This window comes from Haliotis cracherodii, unplaced genomic scaffold (assembly GCF_022045235.1).
Source record: "Haliotis cracherodii isolate W230 unplaced genomic scaffold, xgHalCrac1.p SCAF_3, whole genome shotgun sequence".
NCBI lineage: Eukaryota > Metazoa > Mollusca > Gastropoda > Lepetellida > Haliotidae > Haliotis > Haliotis cracherodii.
In genome coordinates this window covers 59092416-59114802 of record NW_027266286.1, presented here as the reverse complement: position 1 = coordinate 59114802, position 22387 = coordinate 59092416, and the positions used below count along the sequence as shown (strand labels likewise).

The window sequence follows — 22387 nt, the reverse complement described above, 5'->3', positions numbered from 1 at the left end:
GTGACTGGAATATCCAGCAGGGTTTACAGAGTATGCAAATTTTTACAAAAACTACAAGGAAGCTCCAGTGTTCCAAACTTACCCCATTGTGTTACAAATACTAAGGTAGAAAGTACAAATGTAGCTACCGTATTAGACGTAATGAGCGTCCACGGCGATATTTGCTAATATATTGGCTAGTGAACAATCCCAATTAGCGCCCCTTCCGATTGATCAATGTACACTTATTTATTTGTGTATAATACGCACTCATGTGTTATATGCAACCTTAATTATGGGCAATTAAATTCTGGAAAATACATCTGTCGTGTATAATACACACAGACTTTTCTTTTGTATCAATTCAGGCTGTCAGCATAAACCATGAAATTTACACTCTTTCAACTCTGTTTTTTCTCTCACCAAAATTATATTCTTATAACAGCCCCCTATTTCTAATTTTGAGAGCGCACTCGGCGCTTATAACGTCGAATACGGTATATAATATTCAATATAATGGGTATTGTATGGATGGTATTACTTGTAAGATACAAACAGCTGTATAGTTACCTGACCAACTGAGAACTAGTTACGATTTGTCAGTATAAACATAATGTCTGCTAAAAATAGTACATTTTAGTGGGTGTCTCATGATTAGCTCTAGATAAAGAAATACAGGTAGAACATATTATTATTATTATTATGAACATTTTAAAAAGACACTCAAAAGATGTCTTTTAATTCAACATTCTAAGACATTAGACAAAAGGCTTTACCTCAAACATATTCATTGAATTGATAATTCAGGGATAGACATGACCACAAGTTTGAAACTAGTGAAAATCTAGTTGTTTTACCCCAAAATCTAGTTATTTTACTTAAACCACTTGTCAACTGTCGACTAGCTATATATGGCCAATTGTGTCTATCCTGGATATGGTCAAAATATTTGAACTAACAATAATTAACAAAATAATATTTCACAGGGAGAGTTGAAAATCTTCCTAATTGTCACTGACTGTGTGTACACATTGACAAAAATCAGATTTCATATCCCGTCATAAATGTGAAAAAACTGATGCTCCAGCCAGGACTGTTGTTCAATGTCTGTGCAGACAGGATGATTAATGGAGGCCGGGTGTGATTGCTCAGAATCTCCACAGCTCAATAGAGAGGAGAATCCTTTCTTCCCGCTGGCTGTGAGACTCGTCCAGCACAAGGTAGTGTCCCCCATCATGAATAGACTGACCTCCCCACAACCATCATCTGTCATCCCACATCTGTTGTCCCGATCACACACTTTCCAATCGGCCCATGGCAGTTCTACCACACTTTTTATTTATTTCTTGTTGATTTACATTTTTTTCAACATTTACAAAGGTTGAAATATTTAACTTCTCCAAGAACATTTTATTGCACATTTAAAACTGATGAAAGAGAAGAAAGAAGATTGCAGTAAAACACTTGTGCATGTTTTCCATTAATGTTTTGTAAAAGAAGGTACTATTTACAGGTTGATTATGACCTGAAAATATTGTAGTTACACTAAAACACATTCACAGAAGTTTGTATTACTTGAATATAATTGCATTCATGGTATAAACTAAATATTACATTATTTTCTTTGAAACTACTGTTTTTCCTGAATGTTTAATATTTCATTTCAAGCCCAAATTTTAAAATGTCCCACTGTATCAAAACAGTTTAAATATATATAATCATTCATCTAATATCAGTTTACACTTGATGTCATATCACAACAAAAAAACATGATAAAGCAAATTAAATATTCATGATACCAGACATTGTTCATTGCGGCAAAAAGATCACACTAATGATCTCTTCTCTCAATCCGGCTGCTTTCAGCTCTTTTCCTAGTAAAATGGAAAACATAGTTTGCTGCCCGATTGATGCAGTTTTTCCTATGACCCAAGCAAATCAATGTGAAGCTCTGGAGAATCCACTACACAAGTGTCTCCTGCTTTAATGTGAGGATGTTGTCATGTTGAGGATGGAAGTAATCACTGTGGGAAACAATACACCTGAAAACATACTCTTCCTTTCTTTCATGTTGATTAAGGGTTCCATATATCTCCCTTGTCTTGTTTACCATTCAAGAATTTTAAAAATAGCAGATTTAACATATAAATAGCAGAGATAATGGATAACGTAAAAGTACATAGCAAAAAATCAAAAACAAAAGATTACTGCATATGAAAAACCTTTATCTTTGTACAATAACTCTGAAAGTGAAGTTGTACTGTGCACACCTATTCAAAATATTCTGGTAATCATATTATATAATTTAAATGTAATTATATTCACAGTTTTAAATAAGCCTTTTTAAAAGAATTTACACAAGCTTTTTTTCAGGAAATATCTACTTTTAAATAATTAATTTGTTACAATCTGCTGAAAAGGGAAATACTATCAAGGAAACAAAGCCATATTAAGCGTTCAACATCAAGGATCAAAATCAAGGGTTTCTTATCATAATCCTAATGTTAAAAATTAAAGATTAATGGGGATCCTAGATTCAAATACCATAGGATATTTCCTAAAAGACCCCCTTATATTTGAACAATTATTTTAACAAAAACACTGACGTCCAAAACCTAACAAAACTGATAAAGTTAACATAGGCAAAATCAAATTGACACATATGTCTACACCATAAAGTATGTGAGTGAAATTACTAACACAGAAAGAGCATTAATATTTAACTTCAACTGCATGTATTTTGTTTGAGAAAGCAGTTACAGAGATTGGTTGTAACAGAATTTTTCAAGCCCAATAAAATGGATAACAGCTTAACTGCAACAAGGATTCAATTAGATTCACGATAAGAAATCAATTGGAGAAGTAAAAGATTAATGCCCTAATCACTTTTAGCCCAATCTGACAGTTTGCACCAGGTGATTTCCCACAAGGTATTTGTCCTCAGACTGGTAGTGGAAGAAACCAAATTGTTTCATTGAAAGCAACATTAGCAATTTTCTTTCAAAATCAGAGAGGGTTACTACTCTGGATACCTTAGAATATGAAACATTACAGCAGCACTGGCTGACATATTGTTGATTTATTCCCTCTTCTCAACTTGATGGTATAGTTTAGCACACTTGACGTTACAAAAATGGAAATGTGATAAAGTATCATTTCACAAATCTAATAGCTATCAATATGTGATCTATTACAACTAACTCCAAATATATTGTCTATCCAAAAATGGGTTTAACAGAGCAATATGAATAACTCTTAAAAACCTTAAAGTATCTTGGATTTTATGGCTTAACAGTAATTATGGTATTAACGTACACCTGGCAATTCCATACCTGCTTAAATTTGCATTAACTATGTACAGAATATTAGCGCTGCTTTTGTAAATATCAGATATTACTGCTTCCAAAGACTAGGTTCCACGTGTAAATATGTATTCAAAAGTCATAAAACAAGAGTTAAAAGTGGCCAGACTGTCATTTTAGGCTCCTTAAAAAGGAAATTCTTTTCACGAAAGAATCTTTGGTGTTATCTATTATGCAAGATGAAATAGTTTGACAGGATTATTAGTAATTTCATTTTTACCGTTATTTCGTCCTCAGAGATAAGAGAAGCCTAATCTAGCTAAATAAATCAAGAAAATACCTGCTCAATGAAAACAGGCAGAGCTGACACAAATAATATTTGAAAAGTTTGTTTTCAAATATGAAGAAGCTCAGTGCAATATATTGAAAGATATTATTCTACAGTCAACAAAAAACACTGAACAAAGTCATTTTGATGCAAAACAAACTCTTGAGTACAGAATCACATCAGACACTGCTACCAACCACAGCAGGGGCTAAAACAATATAAAAGAAGAGCTTACAGAATAAAAATTTGATTTAAATGTATTTATTCTTATGATTGGAAAACAATTCAAATATATTCAGCCTCAAACATGTAGATTGCCAAAAAAGCCAATGCATGTGCGGAGATGGGTAGTACCATGTAATCTCTTGTGTACTGCTAGCTGCTTAATGGTCCACAAGGCAAATAGCACCAATCACAGCTACAGGTGCAATTTGTCTTAATTGTTTGTTACATGTATGTTGAGACAAAGACAATTGCCTAATCAGCAAAATCAGATGATAGGCTACTGACAAATGGTAAGTGATCCAATCATGTTCCAGCACGGAGGGAAAACCTTAGATGTCTTCCATGAAGAATGTCAAATAAAACATCACGTTGGTTTTATAAATGTATATCAGTTGGACTTGTGTCTGAGAGATGTAATGCAGTAGCTGAATTTGATGCAGATGAAAGAACTTGAGCTGACCCCTGCCAACATGGATCTCAAGGGAGAGAGGGACCGAGCCCCCCCTATACATATGCTAATGCAACACACGCCGAGTGTTTAGCCACAGCCTTGTGTGAGAGTCCGTCTAAACCTCGCCCATCCCAGCCCATGACACGAATAAACACTGAATAAATGACAAATACTTACTCTTCTTTAGGTTCACTAATATCTTGCTTAGATGCTCTCCTCTTCCTCTTTTGGATTTCTGGAGGTATTTTGTCTTTCCTTGATCGTAAAGTTGGGATGGATGGTTTAGGAAACGCAGGCAAGCCTTGTGGCTTCACGCTGCACCCATTAATTTTAGGCATTTTTTCATGCTTTGACACGGTAGATTCCAATGGGTCACAATTTTTATCTCCAAATAAACAATTATGATTGATGCCATTTTTCTTCACCATATCGAACAACACAGGATCGGTATTCCTTTCGGCTAAATCCTCACTATCTAATGAACCATTATCTCCCATGCACACCGCCGCCATCTTGAACACCACCATCCCTCTGACGTCATCATAACATGCGTGGATTTCCTCACGCGCCGGTAAGGGGTTTCCCAGTGTTTACATTTCAATTAGATATATTTAAAAACTTTATAGAAAGTAGTTTATTCGGAGATATTCAAAGTTTGTAAATCAATATATTTCATAATGACAAGTGAAAACCTGTATTTCAAAAACTCTTCCAACATTATTTTCGGGCACCTGTCACTTCACTTCAGAGCCCGCGAACCATTGTGACGTCACTGATATATATAGGGAATTCCACAAATCACGTGACAAAGGGGTTTTCCAAGATGGCAGCATGCACTAACGTTGTCTCGAGGATGTAAAAGATTTACAATTCATTACCATGTAAGTGTTTGATCGTGGATCAGGTAACAACCAAGCCCATAGTCTCTGGACTTTTAAAACAAATTTGACATTCGAATCGATATTAAACAACAGCGTGCACCAGAACGGAAAGCATCAATAGAATGACCCCCTTATTTTTTTTGAAATGCCATATTACACCAAGGCAATTTGCTCTTACATTAATTGTTACCTGATTTCCCCCTTTATCCTTGCTTTGGAATCTAGACATATTCATTGCTGCCTGTTAATATTGATCTATTATGATGACAAGTGATAGGTAGCAATTAAGTTTTTTTTGCTGACCAACAAAGTGCACTGTGTATTGCCGTAACAGTTGGACCCCTCAAGTAAATAACTTACTCGACACTTTGGATGAGACTAATATGGACACATTTCTGAAAGTGTATTTGTGTTACTTCTGTATATTACTTGTGTGTGTCAATAAGAATAGGCCTATGCAAGCACACTATTCTGTGCAGTGGGAAGTGCTTGGTGATATTAATCAACACCATTGCAACATCCCCGTATTCATTTTTTAAACTGCAGATTGAGATTAGACATATTATAGCGTGAACAGTTTCGTTATTGGAGTATATTTCTGTACCTACTGTTACTTTGTTGTTAGTTAATGCCACACTCACAAATATTCCTGCCGACAGTTAAAAATCAAGTCTGGGGCAGACAATCCAGTGATTGACATCATGAGCATTGATGTACACAACTGCATCAAGTCAGTAACCCTGACCATCCGATCCCATGAGTAGCCTCTTTCAAAGCATGTTTTGCTGAAGACCAAATCCAACCAGGTCCAATACAGCTTGTATTTATTTTAGTACTGTTAATACAGACATTGTCTCAACAATTCTTTTATTTGTATTACTGTTTTACACACATCTATGAGGTCATAGTGAAATATTTTCACAAAGCAGAGAAAAGTTTATGGACAAAAACATCGTTATTATACTGTAATAGCAACATTTTGGTAAAGATCCTTACACTGTTGTCAAGCAAGACTGGATTTGTGTAACTGCGGTATGTCTTGTTGACAACTGTTTAAGGATCTTAACCGTAATGTCGCTATTACAGTATAGTAAACAAGCTGTTTTCCATAAACTTTTGTTTACTTTGTCATCTGTCAACTACTCTCAGAAATGCCTATCAAACCAATCAAACATTTTCCATGTAATCGTGTTGATTAAAAGTTAAATGGCAGTTTATTTTGATGTGAATATGTCATGATTTCTACACCGTACACGTTTCTGTTACCCAAATAAAGTATTGAGATATCCAAGGGAGATAGCTTTATGTATATACACCTTCTTTATTATAATGCATGCGACGGCCTCCGTGGTCTAGTGGTAGAGCGTCGGCCCAGAGAGCGGAAGATCCGGGGTTCGATCCCTGGCCGCGTCATACCGAAAGACGTTAAAAGAAGGTACTTGTTGTTACCCTGTCTGGCGCTCGGCATTAAGGGGCTAAAACAAGGACTGGTCGGCTCGGAGTCAGTATACTGTGTCTGAGTGGGGTATTCATGTTAAACTGCGGCATGGTATCTCAGTGAACTAGTACTATAAATCGGCATCAGTCCCGACTAGTACAAGCAGCCACACACAAACACATACACGTGCATGCACGTCGCTATATAAACGCAATAATCTTGGACGCGACGTTAAACCCCATTTCACCTCACCTATTATAATGAATGCAAACTTTTGGTGTTGGTATCTTCACTGAAACACCGCAGTCATTGTAACAAAGAAGTTGTATTTCCATAGAACAATCTCCCTTGTTCATCATTCTAACTTCTAAATGCTGTTTAAAAAAGTTATCGAGATATACTCTGATTGAAGTCTTTGTGGCCTTCATCCGGTTGACTCAGAACTCTGACGGGTCATTCTACACAACTGTATCCTGACAATTGTATGAGGTAGGACACTTTCTGAAAAGAGGGGCAAAGTTATTGTGTTGCATTTCAGAAGTAAAATGGACTTGGATCTGGAGCAACTCCATCATCGAAGAGTACATCACCAGGTATCAACCGAGACAGAATCTGATGTTTCGGAAAGCGAAGATGAAGATGACAGGAGGCAGGTTATGGACAGTTCTTCCGAGGAAGAGGAGAAGCTGGTGGATCCTGGACCTTTCCGATATCACAAGCGGATCTGTGCTGCCGCCCTCCCCTGCTTCCTCATTGTCATCGGATTTGTTGGAGAATTGTGAGGACCATTTGCACTCTTCCCCTTAGCAGTGTATAAAATAATTTTAAAGACAAATGGGCAGGTGACTCATAAGTGTTGCCTCCCCATCTTCAAAGTTACCTGCCTGCATTCAGACATTATAAATATTGAAATATCGCAAAAAAGAGAGACAAATCATGTCTTGATTCAGTTAAAATATTGCAATCAATCACTTGAGAATCTACGAGGAGTAATGATAAGCCTGAATACATAAGTAGTCTTAAAATTATCTGCCAGATAATCGGGCAGGTGCCTGAAAATTTCATGCAGCCGGACATAAAAGTTACCAGCCAAGGGCAGGCAGTTTTTTTTCGGACAATGCCCCTTAGATTCAGTCTGTGTCTGGAGAAGACTCTGTTGGATAGTTCTACAGCATGTGTTGTGTGTTGCAGCATGCTGACAATGATGACTGTGGGCACTGTGCTGCTGATTCTGCTGGATCGGATGGGAGAGAGGAGGAGGTGAGGCTTAGAGGAATTCTACAAGGGCTTTGGTTGGAAAATCATAGGTTTCAAATCACAATAACTACCTCTGATAGAAATGGCTGATTTCAAAGGCCACATCACCTGGGGAGCTAATACATGTAGTTTAAAGAATCTATTTTTTTCTCGGTCATAGTCAGTTGACATTTTGAAATCATGTGTCCAATAAAAGGCTACTAAATGCAGAATTGCGGTTACGACAAAATTCATAACGTGTGTAGCAAAACATGTTTTGCTGGAAATACAGAAGATATTAACTAAGTGAGTGAACCGTATTCAACGTAATAAGTACCCAAGGTGTTGAAAGATTGTAAATTTCGTGGTTTATGCTGACAGCCTGAAATGTTTATATATCTTTCCAGAATTTAATTGCCCATAATTAAGAGTGCATATAACACACGAGTGCGTATTATACACGAATAAATAAGTCTGGTGTACATTGATCAAACTAATTGGGATTGTTCACTAGCCAACATATTAGCGAATATCACTGTGGGCGCTTATTAGAGCGGGGCGCTTATTATTTTGAATACAGTATTTCTTTTAGGGACAGCAGTGAGATTTTGCCTTTTGCAATGTCTGAATGTGATGTATCTTTATCTGAGTGTGACGTTGAATCTTTTGCGTCACAATGAGCGGTGTAACATCATAGTAGTAGTGTTTGCTGGTGAACTGAACCTTGTAGGACTTGGTTCATTTTATATAAATGGTGTCCACTCCATGTTCCTCTACGAAATAGCCGTGCTAAACACTTTCAGTGCGTGTCAAAGTGACGTATGATGATGGAACCCCCCAGGATCATTATTAAATCAAAGGCTCTTCGTTTGGTGTTTCCATAATGCACATTAAAGCGTTCGCTTGTCACACTGATGACCCGGGTTCGATTCCTGACATGGGTACAATATGTGAAGCCCATTTCTGGTGTCCCCCGTGGTGATATTGCTGGAATATTGCTAAAAGCGGCGTAAAACCATAATCACTCACTCCTAGACTTGAGTCGGCTGTCATAGGAGCTTCATTCAAAATCGACTTTGCCTTCTGTAATTTTGTGATTGTTATGTGTAGTAGTTAATAATGCCCTGATGAACCCATGCTTATCGTAAAAGGTGACAGACGGGATCGGGTGGTCAGACTTGCTGACTTGGTTGATGCATGTCATCGTATCCCATCGTATCGTAAAGGCAAAATGGCAGTGACAATTACGGAGATGGATGACTGAAAATCAGTGATGTCATCAGGTGTTGATGAAATTATGTCAGCATCGCTGTTGTTGCTTGTTCCAGGTCTGTCATCATCTTCACTCTGTTCTTCATTCCTTGTCACATTCTGGTGTTTGTGTCCGTTCTTCCTCTGATCTGGTGAGTATAGCTATGTTCAACAGACATCCTGGTGTTGACCCGTGAAGATCCGGGGTAAAATAGGTCTTCAGCAACCCACGCTTGCTGTAAAAGGCAAGACTATGCTTGTCGTAAAAGGCGACTGACGGGATTGGGTTGTCAGGCTCACTGACTTGGTTGATGTATGTCATTAATCCCAATTGCGTGGATCGATGCTCATGACTCGATTATTTACAGACCACTGTCATATAGCTGGAATATTGCTGAGTGCGGCGTTAAACAACAAACCAACCAAACAAAATCCTGGTGTTCGTGTCCGTTCTTCTTCTGATCTGGTGAGTATAGCTGTGTTCAACAGACATGTCACATCCTGGTATTTGTGTCTGTTCTTCCACTCGTATGGTCAGTATACGATTCGATGCATCTTTTTAAAGGCTCCATGTGACCCAACCAAAGGGAGGATGTTACTATCAACCAGTGTGTGTTTTACTTGCATCACAGGTTAATTCAGGCAATCAGATTTAACGTTTAGTTGTGTGATAGAGGGTAAGGTAACGCTAGTCCAAGTGCATCTTCCCGAGGCAAGAGAGTTAACTGACTATAAAAGTCGTTTCCACCCTTGCCGAACTAGGCTGGTATTATGGAGTTACATTTTGGCTGGACTAATGAGTCTATGCATAGTCCAATCAAAATCGCGCATCGAAATCCGGTTCGTTAACCGTCGTGCAGATTTCGGTCGATTGCAGGATTTGCAAAGCAAGTGCACCACCAACTCGATGTCAGCAGATATTTTACAAATCTTTTCATGTTTTTAATCAAGGTGCACATGTGATTTGATGCATTTCGCGATGTAAGACCCGATTTATCACAATATAGACCTTGATTATCAATCAGATCGTCCTGACTGGGCCAATTCAGTTAATCAGAGTGCAGGAATTTCAATGAACACAACAAAAATTTAATTATTTCCAGTTAGGACTTTGTTACTTAGAGCAATATGCAATATGTAATGCTGGATAAGTATCTAAAGTAGACATGATACTCTGATTATGTAATTATGTAATCATTTTAGATGACGAGACCGCCTCCATGGTCTAGTGATAGAGCGTCAGCTTAGAGTCAGTATACTGTGTCTGAGTGGGGTATTTGTGTTAAACTGCGGCATGGAATCTCAATCGGCATCAGTCCGGACTAGCGCACACACACGCAGGCACGCATGCACGTTGCTATATAAGTGCTATAATCTTGGAATGACGTTAAACCCAATTTCACCTCACCTCACCTTTATGTATAACAGTTGCTATAACATGTTTGTATACGTTTTGTAACACTTCTAACCGTGTGCAAGGCTGCTGAATAAACACCCTCGATGATACCGATTCATTGTCCTTCCTGCCCACGCATAGATCAGTACAATACATAAGATCAATACATGGGTAGGCATATGTATATATCAGGTGTAAATTTGCAGTGCATCCCTTGTGACACACCTAGTGTTTTGTTTTTTGCTAGTTTAACGCCTCACTTAGCAATACTCCAGCTATGTGACGGCGGTCTGTAAGTAATCAAGTCTGGACCCGACAATCCAGTGATTGACACACCTAGTGGCTACCCATGAATAGCAAATACCCTTCCTGTTTGGCTGGTGTGGTGTGTTACAGCCTGTAACATACCCCCAACATTTTAAACCTGTCGTTGCTCACTCCATCGACCATTGGTTCGTGTGCTCCAGATCTAAACCCACTTTACTGACATTACTGCAATATTACGGACTAAAACAGTGTCTGTGCAGTAAAACACTGTTTATTCGCTATCTTCCTGCAACAAATTTATTGTCACTGAAAAAGCAAATCATATTTCAATCTTTCCACATGAGCTTGTAGACAAACCTGTTCACTTTGTTCCAGGTTATCACTGTGGAATGTCTTCCTGATTGGTGCTATCAACGCTTACGTCATACTGACAGGAGGCTGGATCATTCTTCTGTTTCCTGCCTTCCGCACTGAAGAACCACTGCTTGCTCAGGTAGGGAAATACCCCTTCTGATACTTATAAACGAGAGCTGAGCTTTATTTTAAACTATGGAAACAATGGGTGTAGTTAAAGAAATGTAAGTCAGTGTAGCCCATACTTAAACATGGAGATGTAAATCCTGGATTGAGGGCAATCTCATTAAAATCAGATCGTAGTTCTACCGCTACACATAGATCTCTATCTGAGGACGTCCCATCACAGGTCACGTCAGAACATCCTTTCGTGAACTTTGACTGGCAATTTAATGACTTCAAGAAGTCGGCATTAGCTAATCAGAAAGCTGCTTTCCCAAGCTTTACAGGACTAGTTTAGAATTGGTAATGTCCCTTCCAGACTATTTTGACGATGTTCTTGTTTCAAGGTATGAAAACTGAACACAAGTTTCTGGGATGTCTAACAGATGACTGAGATTGTGGTGGTGTACTTCCCACTGGCTATGCAATGTTTCTTCGGTTTCAATTGTTCATCCCATTAAAGCAAGAGCAGATGACTTGGAAGGTATCAGTTGTACAGCCGTTTGGATTATCTTGTATTAATCTTTTTGAGGTTGAATGATTCGAAAACACATTCCAACTGTCACTTCCCCAATCTGGTAAGCAACGTTTCGATTGGTCAGATGAAAGGTTCTGACGTGATTCGTAATTTGATGTCCTCAGATCTTTGTTTAGCTGTAGCAAGAACTAAGGTCTTATTTTAATGAGATTTGGATTGAGGGTAAAGATTTTTTTCCTCACTTGAGGTTGAACATTTCCAACCAAAACCTCGGAGGATTTTTATAACCAACTTATGAACTGTCTCAATACAATAAATACAAGCTCGTACGAGAAAGAATTAAAACACATCAGGATTCCTTATGGTGAAAAAACACAGTAGTTGCAGTATAAAAACGAACTCGGTTATAGCATTGAAAGTGGACGAGAGAAAGACCATATGCAGAATGTAGACAACTGAAGTCATGACATGTAAGACTGAACATCCTTTTATCACCTGCCCTGGTGTCTGCATGGGAAAACATTGGGTTACAATACTGAACATGATGTGAGGTTTGAGGTTCCACTCACGTCATGGAATATATAGGTGAAAAAATTGTGACTTTTAACTTGCCCCAAATCACCATTTGATTCAGATTGAAAAGGCTGTTTATACATTTCACCTGTAAAATCTTACAATTCTTACAATTCAAATGTAATGCCTTGTAACAGGTTTCACAATTCAAATGTAAAGCCTCCAAAGAGGTCTTATAGTTCAAATGTAAAGCCTCAAAGCAGGTCTTACAATTCAAGTGTAAAGCCTCCAAGCAGGTCTTACAATTCAATTGTAAAGCCTCCAAGCAGGTCTTAAAACTCAAATGTAAAAACCTCCATGCAGGTCTTACAATTCAAATGTAAAGCCTTCAAGCAGGTCCTACAGTTCAAATGTAAAGCCTTCAAGCAGGTCTTACAATTCAAATGTAAAGCCTCCAAGCAGGTCTTAAAACTCAAATGTAAAGCCTCCATGCAGGTCTTACAATTCAAATGTAAAGCCTTCAAGCAGGTCCTACAGTTCAAATGTAAAGCCTTCAAGCAGGTCTTACAATTCAAATGTAAAGCCTTCAAGCAGGTCCTACAGTTCAAATGTAAAGCCTTCAAGCAGGTCCTACAGTTTAAATGTAAAGCCTTCAAGCAGGTCCTACAGTTCAAATGTAAAGCCTTCAAGCAGGTCTTACAATTCAAATGTAAAGCCTTCAAGCAGGTCCAACAATTCAAATGCCTCTCGGCAGGTCTCACTTGAAGTAGTACCTCTCACAAGGTTTCTATGAGATTGCAAGATACCTACAATACTATAGGCAAAAGTGGCAGTAGGGTCGTAATAGGGGTCAATGCTCGGGACATCTCACTCCTGATGATGCATCAAGTTTGTTGTCTCTCGTCGTGAGAGTGTATGTGATGTCCTCCATGTTGTAGATGATTGAGCAGCTGTTGTTCTCGGCGTACCCGGCTGTGTGCAGCGTCCTCGTCACCTGGATCCTCACCACCATCACACCTGTCTCCATGGCACCACTCATCATCATGGCTATCTCGTAAGTTGGGGGGAATTACTTCGACCTCCAAGACACCCATTTTACCTGGCAGTCAGGTTGTGGAGAATGTGATGCTTTGCTTTTACTCTGTGTCTGATCCTTTGTATAACATGTTAAGATTTGATTTAACATGCAGAATGTGTCTCTATCCATACAAGATAAGGGTGCACGGGTGGCCCAGTCGTCTAAGGCGCCGCGATTCGCTGTGCAGAGTTGCGTCCCTTGAACACGCCAGAAACCTATGATTGTATGTTCGAATCCCGGTTCGCCCCAATTATGTTTCTAGGTTTGTCAGCGCCATACCTGTGGGTTTCACCGAAGTGGTAAACGTCTGAGACCTGCATCACTTCGGGCTTTCCTCCGACATTAAGCTGACACACCGTGATATACCTGGAATACTGTAAAAAGCGGTGTCAAACCCAACTCACTCACTCACTCCATATAAGATAATCTTTTATCACATGCAATGTATTGTCAAAATTTGAGGAGGAACGAAATCATGTATGACATCCTTGGGTGTCAACAGGCCTATTTAGCTTTCAATCAGGGTGTTTTTTGCTCATATGAATATTCTTTTTATAGTGGGCAATCATTGCAAAACTGCAGGATGTGTTTTACAACAATGTGGACATAAATATTTCTTTATCATTAGGTTTGTGCTACTTCAAGTCTTCCTGACACCAGCTGTGTCCTCTTTCAAACTGAAGACGTCAGCGGACGAGGATCTCAATGTCCTCCAACAGCCCATTGTGTTGGTCATGACACTGTCCTTTTGCTTCCTGCCATCCATGCTCCATGTCATCCTCTGTATAGCTTCATCAACCACCGATAGCATCTTCAGCCAGAGATCTTTGGTAAGTCATTCTCTGTATAGCTTCATCAACCACCGATAGCATCTTCAGCCAGAGATCTTTGGTAAGTCATTCTCTGTATAGCTTCATCAACCACCGATAGCATCTTCAGCCAGAGATCTTTGGTAAGTCATTCTCTGTATAGCTTCATCAACCACCGATAGCATCTTCAGTCAGAGATCTTTGGTAAGTCATTCTCTGTATAGCTTCATTAACCACCAGTAGCATCTTCAGCCAGAGATCTTTGGTAAGTCATTCGCTGTATAGCTTCATCAACCACCAGTAGCATCTTCAGTCAGAGATCTTTGGTAAGTCATTCTCTGTATAGCTTCATCAACCACCGATAGCATCTACAGCCAGAGATCTTTGGTAAGTCATTCTCTGTATAGCTTCATCAACCACCAGTAGCATCTTCAGCCAGAGATCTTTGGTAAGTCATTCTCTGTATAGCTTCATCAACCACCGATAGCATCTTCAGCCAGAGATCTTTGGTAAGTCATTCTCTGTATAGCCTCATCAACCACCAGTAGCATCTTCAGCCAGAGATCTTTGGTAAGTCATTCTCTGTATAGCTTCATCAACCACCGATAGCATCTTCAGCCAGAGATCTTTGGTAAGTCATTCTCTGTATAGCTTCATCAACCACCGATAGCATCTTCAGCCAGAGATCTTTGGTAAGTCATTCTCTGTATAGCTTCATCAACCACCGATAGCATCTTCAGCCAGAGATCTTTGGTAAGTCATTCTCTGTATAGCTTCATCAACCGCCGATAGCATCTTCAGTCAGAGATCTTTGGTAAGTCATTCTCTGTATAGCTTCATTAACCACCAGTAGCATCTTCAGCCAGAGATCTTTGGTAAGTCATTCGCTGTATAGCTTCATCAACCACCAGTAGCATCTTCAGTCAGAGATCTTTGGTAAGTCATTCTCTGTATAGCTTCATCAACCACCGATAGCATCTACAGCCAGAGATCTTTGGTAAGTCATTCTCTGTATAGCTTCATCAACCACCAGTAGCATCTTCAGCCAGAGATCTTTGGTAAGTCATTCTCTGTATAGCTTCATCAACCACCGATAGCATCTTCAGCCAGAGATCTTTGGTAAGTCATTCTCTGTATAGCCTCATCAACCACCAGTAGCATCTTCAGCCAGAGATCTTTGGTAAGTCATTCTCTGTATAGCTTCATCAACCACCGATAGCATCTTCAGCCAGAGATCTTTGGTAAGTCATTCTCTGTATAGCTTCATCAACCACCAGTAGCATTTTCAGCCAGAGATCTTTGGTAAGTCATTCTCTATACAGCTTCATCAACCACCGATAGCATCTTCAGTCAAAGATCTTTGGTAAGTCATTCTCTGTACAGCTTCATCAACCGCCGATAGCATCTTCAGTCAGAGATCTTTGGTAAGTCATTTGCTGTATAGCTTCATCAACCACCGATAGCATCTTCAGTCAGAGATCTTTGGTAAGTCATTCTCTATACAGCTTCATCAACCACCGATAGCATCTTCAGCCAGAGATCTTTGGTAAGTCATTCGCTGTATAGCTTCATCAACCACCGATAGCATCTTCAGTCGGAGATCTTTGGTAAGTCATTCTCTATACAGCTTCATCAACCACCGATAGCATCTTGAGCCAGACATCCTTGTTAGCATCTTCAGCCATAGATCCTTGTTAGCATCTTCAGCCAGGGATCCTTGTTAGCATCTTCAGCCATAGATCCTTGTTAGCATCTTCAGCCAGAGATCCTTGTTAGCATCTTCAGCCAGAGATCCTTGTTAGCATCTTCAGCCAGAGATCCTTGTTAGCATCTTCAGCCATAGATCTTTGTTAGCATCTTCAGCCAAAGATCCTTGATAGCATCTTCAGCCAGAAATCATGTTAGCATCTTCAGCTAGATTATAGATATCCTTGATATCATCTTCAGCCATAGATCCTTGATAGCATCTTCAGCCAGAAATCATGTTAGCATCTTCAGCTAGATTATAGATATCCTTGATAGAATCTTCAGCCATAGATCCTTGATAGAATCCCCAGCCTTGGTCAGTCCTCCTCCACAGAGTTGACACACCATTGGTTGTCAGTGGAACAATGGCTGGGGAACAACTCCACATGTGTATTATTTATGTGTATTAGTTTCTGTTTTATGGTTGACCTTGTTCCTATATAACACCTCAGTTCATACAGTCATGTTTTTATAGAATATGTGTCAGTAAGATATTCTGATGAAGTGGTTCAACAGAGTTTAGTACCACAGTCCAATGATTGGCTGAAAAAGTGGTTCTGTGGTTTAGGCCAATTCTTATTCGTCCATATTGGTATGGTACAGTAGTAGATAATCACTGTTTTTGCAGGTCCATGTATCTGTCCTCAGTAAGTGTGGTGGGGTAGCCTAGTGGTTTAAGCGTATCACCATTCAAGCATCCATCGACATGACACTGCTTACTTGAGTCTATAAAGTATGGAGGCGGTGGGGTAGCCTAGTGGTTAAAGCGTATCACCATTCAAGCATCCATCGACATGACACTGCTTACTTGAGTCTATAAAGTATGGAGGCGGTGGGGTAGCCTAGTGGTTAAAGCGTATCACCATTCAAGCATCCATCGACATGACACTGCTTACTTGAGTCTATAAAGTATGGAGGCGGTGGGGTAGCCTAGTGGTTAAAGCGTATCACCATTCAAGCATCCATCGACATGACACTGCTTACTCGTGTCTATAAAGTATGGAGGCGGTGGGGTAGCCTAGTGGTTTAAGCGTATCACCATCCAAGCATCCATCGACATGACACTGCTTACTTGAGTCTATAAAGTATGGAGGCGGTGGGGTAGCCTAGTGGTTAAAGCGTATCACCATTCAAGCATCCATCAAAACATGACACTGCTTACTTGAGTCTATAAAGTATGGAGGCAGTGGGGTAGCCTAGTGGTTAAAGCGTATCACCATCCAAGCATCCATCGACATGACACTGCTTACTCGAGTCTATAAAGTATGGAGGCAGTGGGGTAGCCTAGTGGTTAAAGCGTATCACCATTCAAGCATCCATCGACATGACAGTGCTTACTCGGGTCTATAAAGTATGGAGGCAGTGGGTTAGCTTAGTGGATAAGGCAATCACTCATCAAGACCTGGGTTGGATTCCTCATATGGGTACAATGTATGAATCCCAATCCTGGTGTTCCCCACCTTGATATTGCTGGAACATTGCTAGCAGTGGTGTAAAACCGTACTCACTCTCCCACTCACAGTCCTGAGTGAATTAAGTTTGTAAGTCCCTTCCTTCAGCTTTGTGTAAATTGTTGCATGCAAAAATTCCATAAACAGGTCGAGCATGCTGGCAGGAAGAAGGCCTGGATGAAAACAAACAACAGAATTATCTGTCAGCCTCACCATCGAAATAGAATTCTTGATGTACAGTTATGTAAAAAATGTATTATGTGTGTTATGCTACTCTAAGGTGCTCATACCAAGGGCAGGTAACTCTAGTAACTAACTAATTTCAGTGACGTCACTTTTATCTTGGAACACGGCCTTCAAAGTTCACGCCCGTCCACCAGCCTGAGAGTGCGGCATTAAACAACAAACAAACAAAGAAAACTCTAGCCTGAGACGACTAACTTGTGTATTTCCATTCTGTATTCTGGTGATGCTTGTTCCAGCTGGAGCTAGGCCTGGTGGTGTCACTGAGTCTGTTCCTGGCCACGCTGCTGAGTGTCCGGCAACTGTTTGAGTACGCAGGTAAGCAGGAGCACACCTGTCTAATACCCCGTTCACATGCCCCTCTATACATATGTGTGCATATGTTCATACGTGTGTAGAAATACATACGTGAGTATACTTGTCATGTGAACGCGTTTACTAGTGTGTGTATTTACACCAGGAACACATTTACATCATGTCTGGAGCAGGTGCAAATGTAAATGTAAATTTGCACTGTGTGTTTATATTGCAATGTGAACGTTTATGTCAACGTAAGAGGAGGATGTAATTAATATCTGTTCTTTTGCCAACACCAAACAAATTGTCAACAGTTGTCAACTTTTATGCCTATATACAGAGTTGAGTGGACAGTGTTTTCTTTTGGTTTCAAAACTTTGTATACTAATTTAATCAAACACATGTTGCTTCACGCAAAAATGTTTGGGTGAAGTAACACAACTTTGATTGGAAAACAACCTGTTTTGTGTTGAAAGTTGTAAACAGACTGACAAATATGTGTGCCTTACACAATTTACATACTTTATTTACACCCCTAAGTTGATTTTCATGTGAACGCATAGTAAATTTACATATAAACACGTATGTATAGTTACACATGTGCAAAATGACTTACGTTAGTAAATGTTGTGCATATGAACGGGGTATTAGTGTATAATAGTGTCATTGTCCTCCAACAGCATGGATTGTTGCTCACAATATTGATCACTAGATTGTCTGGTCCAGACTTATTTACAGGATGAAATATTACTGAATGTGACGTTAACACAAAACGTTGTAATGAGTGATGCAGGATTAACATATTGGAGCGTTACTCATTCAGACTTTGATTATAGGATTAGTCATGTTCATTATTTAGTACAGACACATTTCCCATGGTCAGCTCTCATGTTGGATATTCAGAGTGTATATCTGCTCCTCCTGTGTCTCGGTGTTAGCACTGATTCTCCAAAGTTGAGGTCTCCCCCGTGTTTCTCTGTGGACATCATGTGACCTGCCCAGACATTTGCGATGTCAGATATTGATTGGTTGTTACACAGGTGGAAGATTGAGACAAAACCTGTGCTATAAATATGTGGTCCTTTCTAGTGGTGGAACAATACACTAATACATCGGTGGATCGCGATTTTTTATTTCTTGATACAAATATTGATCACAGTCGCATACTGTAAGTAAAAAATATCGATTCTGACCTTAAATGTTTGTTTTTATAACTGTTCCACTAAACACTACTCAGTAGTGCAAGTTAATAGTGAAAACATACATATTTGAATTTGTTGCGCCATACTTGACACTGCCAACTGTAAATCGTCAGTGTGCCAGGTATTTGACCATCCTGACTATGACGAAGATGGCTTACGCGCTACAGATACGAGCACATGCATGTATGGTGTTACATATTGTATCGTGAGTAAGGTATTGTGATACGTATCGGATCGCACAGTGGGTGTATCGTCCCAGCCCTAGTAATTTCTTGACAAATGTTATCCTGCTGCCAATTTGAGAATGATTTCTTGACTTAGGCTATCCGTATACCATTGTGACGCGGGCTCGCTGGGTGTGTGGGATGTTGGCGACGTTGCTCTGTTACCCAGTGCTGCAGCAGTATCGACTCTCGTCCCACTTCCTGCCATGGCTGCCCATCGCCATTGTCGCATTTGCAGTGTTAGGTCTTTTCCTGGGCGTCAAGAAATATTGGGTGAGTGTAGTTGACACATCATGGAACTGACAACTTTACTGTGGCGCATCTCATAGGGCTGAAAGATTGCTGACAGCATGAATAGTTGAGTGAGTGAGTGAGTGAGGAGAAGGAATGATGAGTAAGTGATGGAATGAGTAGGAGTCAGTGGGAAATTGGAGGTGAGGGTGACTGGGAGGGTGAGGGAGGGACTCCCTCGATGGAAGGAGAACTGTGAAGATCCGGGGTAAAATAGGTCTTCAGCAACACAAGCTTGCCTTAAAAGGCGACTAACAGGCTCAGGTGGTCAGACTCGTTGACTTGGTTGATGCAAGTCATTGTATCCCCAATTGCGTGGATCAATGCTCATGATGTCAATCACTGGATTGTCTGGTCCAGACTCAATTATTTCAGACCGCCATCATATAGCTGGAATATTGTTGCGGCGTTAAACAACAACATAAACAGACAAAAGATGGAAGGATGAATGAGTAGATGGAAGGATGGGTGAGTAGATGGAAGGATGGTTGAGTAGATGGAAGGATGGGTGAGTAGATGGAAGGATTGGTGAGTAGATGGAAGGATGGTTGAGTAGATGGAAGGATGGGTGAGTAGATGGAAGGATGGTTGAGTTGATGGGTGAGTAGATGGAAGGATGGTTGAGTTGATGGAAGGATGGGTGAGTAGATGGAAGGATGGTTGAGTTGATGGGTGAGTAGATGGAAGGATGGGTAAGCAGATGGAAGGATGGGTGAGTAGATGGAAGGATGGGTGAGTAGATGGAAGGATGGTTGAGTAGATGGAAGGATGGTTGAGTAGATGGAAGGATGGTTGAGTTGATGGAAGGATGGGTGAGTAGATAGAAGGACGGTTGAGTTGATGGGTGAGTAGATGGAAGGATGGGTGAGTAGATGGAAGGATGGGTGAGTAGATGGAAGGATGGTTGAGTTGATGGAAGGATGGGTGAGTAGATAGAAGGACGGTTGAGTTGATGGATGAGTAGATGGAAGGATGGGTGAGTAGATGGAAGGATGGGTGAGTAGATGGATGGTTGAGTAGATGGAAAGATGGATGAGTAGATGGAAGGATGGTTGAGTAGATGGAAAGATGGATGAGTAGATGGAAGGATGGGTGAGCAGATGGAAGGATGGTTGAGTAGATGGAAGGATGGGTGAGTAGATGGAAAGATGGATGAGTAGATGGAAGGATGGGTGAGCAGATGGAAGGATGGTTGAGTAGATGGAAGGATGGGTGAGTAGATGGAGGGATGGGTGGGTGAGTAGATGGAAGGATGGGTGAATAGATAGAAGGACGGTTGAGTTGATTGATGAGTAGATGAAAGGATGGGCGAGTAGATGGAAGGATGGTTGAGTAGATGGAAAGATGGATGAATAGATGGAAGGATGGGTGAGTAGATGGAAGGATGGGTGAGTAGATGGAAGGATGGGTGAGTAGATGGAAGGATGGGTGAGTAGATGGAAGGATGGATGAGTAGATGGAAGGATGGGTGAGTAGATGGAAGGATGGGTGAGTAGATGGAAGGATGGATGAGTAGATGGAAGGATGGATGAGTAGATGGAAGGATGGATGAGTAGATGGAAGGTAGATGGAAGGATGGGTGAGTAGATGGAAGGATGGGTGAGTAGATGGAAGGATGGATGAGTAGATGGAAGGTAGATGGAAGGATGGGTGAGTAGATAGAAGGATGGTTGAGATGATGGATGAGTAGATGATGGGTGAGTAGATGGAAGTGAGAGGAGATGGAATGGGTGAGAGGAGAAATGAGTGAGAGGTGAAATGAGCGAATGATGGAATGAATTGAGTAAGATATTGAAGTGCATGAATGACTGACTGGGCTATTGAGTGACTTTGGAATGAGTTGATGCATAGGTGAGTGGGTGAGTGAGTGAGTGAGTGAGTGATGGGGAATGAGTGATGAATTGAAGGATTAAGGTAGGGAATGTGTGAGGGATGGAGTCAGTGAGTGAGAGAGTAAATAGGGAAGGAATGGACACCATTTACTAAATAATTCTGATATTAAAGAAAACTTATAGCACATATATTTAATTATGTCCTCTTTTTTTCAAGAATCATTTTCGTGATGTTCCAACTGGAAGATAACGAGTGTTTATCCTCCGGCCGTTCAGGAACTGATGAGATGTGCTCATGACAAGTAATTCATTTCAGATTCCAGCCGTGGTTCTAATGGCCGGCCTTGCCTCCCTGCTGGGCTTCTGGATGATGGTGCTACCATGGCATCTCACGTATCCTTCTGACGGAGACAGACACTTCTATTCTCATCTTCGTCTTTCTCATTCACAAGAATAAATTTTATCACACAAAACTATCCTCCACAGGACATATCGCTTGGATGAGATCAAGCAATATTTCCTAGGTGATATCACTATGAATTTCATTACAATGCTTTGTAGCCCATTGTGACGTCATCGGTTATCATGACGTCACAATCAAATAAGATCACTACTCGCTCACCACTGAGGTTGGTAAGCTGTACATTTTACACACAAGACACTGCTTATTACTGTTTACAAACTGAAAACGTTGGAATCTGTTTAATACTTCTTCATGTACCAGACAGGACTGACGGCAAGTTGTGTTGACATTATTTAAACTGTAATGAAACTGAATGATTTTAGATAGCTCACATCTGATTGGCTAAAACAGAAGTGTACATCCTTTGAGTTCACCTGATGTGACCTGGGAGTTTTAAAGTTTTTTAGGTCATGTTGATAGATTTCAAACACTGTTATGTCTAAGTTAAAGGGAAACTGTGTATCATTTCAAAAGACGCTGGGGGGAGGTT

The 22387-nt window shown here is 40.1% G+C and overlaps 2 protein-coding genes across 2 annotated transcripts in view; one reads left to right on the top strand and one right to left on the bottom strand.

Moving 5' to 3' along the window:
* The window catches only part of LOC139474285 (zinc finger protein aebp2-like), a 69566-nt gene extending 64768 nt beyond the window's left edge, over positions 1 to 4798 (bottom strand). The window contains exon 1 of the mRNA XM_071257235.1: positions 4463 to 4798. Coding sequence (XP_071113336.1) covers positions 4463 to 4797 — 335 coding nt within the window. The 5' untranslated portion in view covers position 4798. The remainder of the gene's footprint in view (positions 1 to 4462) is intronic.
* Positions 4799 to 5093: 295 nt separating this feature from the next.
* LOC139474610 (uncharacterized) overlaps positions 5094 to 22387 on the top strand; it is a 28757-nt gene continuing 11463 nt past the window's right edge. The window contains exons 1-10 of the mRNA XM_071257688.1: positions 5094 to 5166; positions 7143 to 7382; positions 7796 to 7864; positions 9169 to 9243; positions 11130 to 11247; positions 13200 to 13315; positions 13968 to 14169; positions 17828 to 17906; positions 19409 to 19584; positions 21751 to 21827. Coding sequence (XP_071113789.1) covers positions 7150 to 7382; positions 7796 to 7864; positions 9169 to 9243; positions 11130 to 11247; positions 13200 to 13315; positions 13968 to 14169; positions 17828 to 17906; positions 19409 to 19584; positions 21751 to 21827 — 1145 coding nt within the window. The 5' untranslated portion in view covers positions 5094 to 5166; positions 7143 to 7149. The remainder of the gene's footprint in view (positions 5167 to 7142; positions 7383 to 7795; positions 7865 to 9168; positions 9244 to 11129; positions 11248 to 13199; positions 13316 to 13967; positions 14170 to 17827; positions 17907 to 19408; positions 19585 to 21750; positions 21828 to 22387) is intronic.